The sequence below is a fragment of the Monoraphidium neglectum genome, assembly GCF_000611645.1.
Source record: "Monoraphidium neglectum strain SAG 48.87 unplaced genomic scaffold scaffold05170, whole genome shotgun sequence".
NCBI lineage: Eukaryota > Viridiplantae > Chlorophyta > Chlorophyceae > Sphaeropleales > Selenastraceae > Monoraphidium > Monoraphidium neglectum.
Window position 1 is genome coordinate 1 of NW_014008460.1, and position 3,481 is coordinate 3,481.

General features: G+C 75.3%; 1 protein-coding gene across 1 annotated transcript; it reads right to left on the reverse strand.

Moving 5' to 3' along the window:
- Window positions 1-287: 287 nt before the first annotated feature.
- On the reverse strand, window positions 288-2,756 carry MNEG_15261 (hypothetical protein; the record flags this gene model as incomplete). Its single annotated transcript, XM_014036268.1, has 3 exons — window positions 288-317; window positions 493-2,184; window positions 2,355-2,756. The coding sequence occupies 3 exons, from the start codon at window positions 2,754-2,756 to the stop codon at window positions 288-290; spliced, it is 2,124 nt and encodes a 707-aa protein (XP_013891722.1).
- Window positions 2,757-3,481: the final 725 nt, after the last annotated feature.

The window sequence follows — 3,481 nt, forward strand, 5'->3', positions numbered from 1 at the left end:
CGGCCGGCGCTGCAGGGCGATCGGCCGCAGGCGCTGCCGCTGGCGCGGCTGCCGCGCCAGCGGCAGCCGGCGCTGCGGCCGTCGCTGCGGCAGCGGAAGACACCAGCGACGGCTTGCGGTCTTCATCCGCGGTGCGCCGCGTTGGCCAGGTCTTGGCGGCGGCGGGCTTGGCGCCGGCTGCAGCTTTGTCAGCCTGCTGAATGACACACAGGGTAAGGTGGCAAAGGGGGTGGTCAATGAGACTGTGGCATAAGTTGGAGTTGAAAAGGCATGGCAGACAGCGGACATCAGACATTCAAAGTCGCCTGTCCGGCGCTCTAGGCATTCGTTGCGGCGCGGCGCGGCTCAGGCCGCGCGGGCGCGCGGCGCCATTTACAGAGTAGCTGGGCCATCGTGAACATTGACGCGGTCGCCCCGCCCGCAGGCAGTGCTGCGGCTTGCGCCGGCTCGGCTGGCCCTCGTATGCACAATCACGCGCCACCGCCCCCCCACCTTGCCGAAGCCCCTACCGCCGCCGTTGCGCTTCGCCTTGCCTGACCGCGCGGCCGCCGCCACCACCGCCGCCGCCGCCGCGACGCCCTGCAGCTTGTCTGGCGCCGCCGGCGGTCCCGACGCGACGCTCGGCGCGCCCGTGCCCGCAGAGGCAGCCGCCACATCAGGCGTTGTGGCTGTGGCTGCTGAGGTGGTCGCCGCCTTCGTGGCCGCGGGCGCGGCCGGGGGTGCGGCCGCCGGTGTGGCCGCCGGTGTGGCCGCGTTCACAGCTGCCGGTGTGGCCGACGGTGGCGCCGCCCGCGTGGCTGCTTGCGTGCCTGGTGCTGTCGCTGCCGGTGTGGCCGCTTGCGCAGCCGCTTTCGCGGCTGCTGGCGTGGCCACCGGGGTGGCCGCGCGTGTGACCGTTTGCGCAGCACCTGAAGATGTCACTGGCGTGGCTGCTGGCGCCGCTACTGACGCGGCAGCTGGTGTAGCAGATGATTTGGCTGCTAGTGCCGCCGCTGGGGGCCCGGCTGGCGCCTTTGCCTGTGGAAGGGCTGGCGCGCCCGCCGGTGCCTTGGCTGGTGCGGCGACTGGCACGGCCGCCGGTTTAGCCGCTTGCTCGGCTGCTGGTGTGGCCGCTGGTTTGGCCGCTGATGCCGCCGCCGCTGGCGCCTTGCCCACTGTGCCCGCTGGCACGGCCGCCGGCGCGGCCGCTGGCGCGGTTGCTGGTGTCGCCGAAGCTGTGACCGTGGTTTGGGCCGCTGGTGGCTCAGCTGTCGCTGCCACTGGCGCGGCTGCTGGCACGTCCGCCGGCGCGGCCGCAGACGCGGCTGCTATGGTGGGTGCTGCTTTGGCCGCCGGCGCCGCCACCGGTGCGACCGCTGGCGTCGTTGCTGTTGAGGCCGCTGCGTTTGCCGCGCCCTCCGCCTGGACGGCAGGACCCGCCGGCGCCACCGCCACCGGAGCAGCAGCTGCGGGCGGCGCGACCGTGGCGCTCACGACGGTGGCTGCGTCCGATGCCACACGTGCGGGCGCCGCAGGGCGCGGCGCCTCGGCGGCGGGGGCGACGGGCGTGGACGCGGGCTGCACGCGGCTCGCAGCAGCCGGCTCGTGCGTAGGGCGATGCACGGGCGCCACCGCAGGCGCCGGGCCTGCTTTCACGACCAATGCGGCCGCGCCGCTCAGCGCGTCCGCGGCCGCGGCTGCCGCCGCGGCCGCCGCGGCACCCTCGGCGCCGCCGACGCCAGCCGCGGCGTTGCGCTTGGCGGCGCCCCGCAGGTTCCGCGCGTCAGCCGCGGCGCTCTCGGCCGCGCCGCGCAGCCGCTCGGCGGCGGCCTTCGAACTGACCGCCGCCGCCGCGGCGCGTGCGGCGTCGCGCAGGCGGCAAGCCGAGCTCTCCGCCGTGCCCGCCGCCATGCGCAGCGCACGGGCGCCGGCCTTGCCGGCAGCATCTGATGCCTCGTGCAGCAGATCCACCGCGGCGCTCGCCGCTGCGTCTGCTGCCGCGGGGCTCGGCGCCGCGGCCCCAACCGCGGCGGCGACCGCGGCGGCGGCGGGGTCCTTGTCAGCAGCGGCGGCGGCGGGCTCCTTGTCACGCGTTAGCTCCCGGCGCGCGGACGAATCCTCCGAGGCAGCGGTCTGCTCGTCTGTCTGCGGTGCGGCGCGCGCGGCGTCCGCCGCCGCCTTCAATGTGTCCGCAGGGGCAGCGGCCTTTGAGGGGGAGGGGAGAGGGAGGCAAAGGGGCTTAACAGCCCGTCACGGAGCGAAGGAGGAGCCCTCAGTTGACAGATGCATGGGCTTTGATTTGTGATGATAGTGCAAGTTTGATCAGCAGCGGCTCATGTGAAGCCACAAGGCAGTCTGGTGCAGGAGCGGCTCACCAGCTCGTAAGCCGCGCTGCCGCCAGCAGCAGGCTCGGCCGCCGCAGCTCCTGGGCGTGACACCTCGCCCGCCGCCGCCTCAGCCGACGCCGCGCCATGCTGTGCGACCGCCGGCGCCACTGCCGCAGCCTCCGCAGCCGCGTCAGCCGCCGCCGTGGTTGGCGCGATGCCGGGCTCCTCGCCGGCCGCCGCGCTAGGCTGGGCTACGTCGCGCAGCGCCCCGGGGGCCGTCGCCGCCGCCGCCTCACGCGCCTCAACGCGCAGCGGTGCGCCCGCCTCGGCGCGGGCATCACCGTCTGGCGCGCCTGCGCCCTTCTCGGCCTCACGCAGCGTATCCTCAACCGCACGCGGCGCGTCCGTGGCGGCGGCAGGCTTTGTGGGCAGGGGGAGATGCAGGGGCATAGCAGGCCAGGGCGTCGCCAGGGGAGAGCAGTCAGTTGATGTGTGAATGGGCTTGATTTTGGGATGAAAGAAGGCCTCCAGTCAGCAGTTCTCGTGAGGCCCCAAGGCAGTCGAGTGCACAAGCGGCTCACCAGACCGTCAGCTGCGCTGCCGTCCGCAGCAGGCGCGGCTACAGCCGCTCCTGGCAGCTGCGCCCTGCCCGCCGCCACCTCAGCCGCCGCCGCGCCGTGCGGCGTGACCGCTGACGGCGGCACCGCCGCCGCCGCCGCCGCCGCATCAGCTGCCGCCGCGCTCGCCCCGGCTGCGCCGTTCAGCGGCCCGACCGTCGTCGCCGCCGGCCCACGCGCCTCAAGGCGTGGTGCCACGCCCTGCTTAGCGACGTCGCCGCTGCGCCTGGGGCCGTCCGACGGGCTCGACCCCTTCTCGGCGGCGCGAGGCGCGTCTGCAACTGCAGCAGCCTCCGCGACCGCCCGACCCGAGCTCGCGCCGCCCGCCTCGGCGGTAACGCCCGCCGCGTCTTGGGGCGCGCGGGCCGCCGTGCCCGCGGCGCTCTTGGCCGCTTGAATGGGCAGCGGCGGCGCGGATGTGGGGCCGGCGCCAGCCTTTGCGGCGCCGGCCGGCACCGCCGACCGAAGGGAGGGCGGGGAGTGGGCCTGGACGACTGAAACGAGCCCCCGCAGCGCCTGCGCCGCCGCCCGCGCCGCGCCGGCCGCGCCGCCCACTGC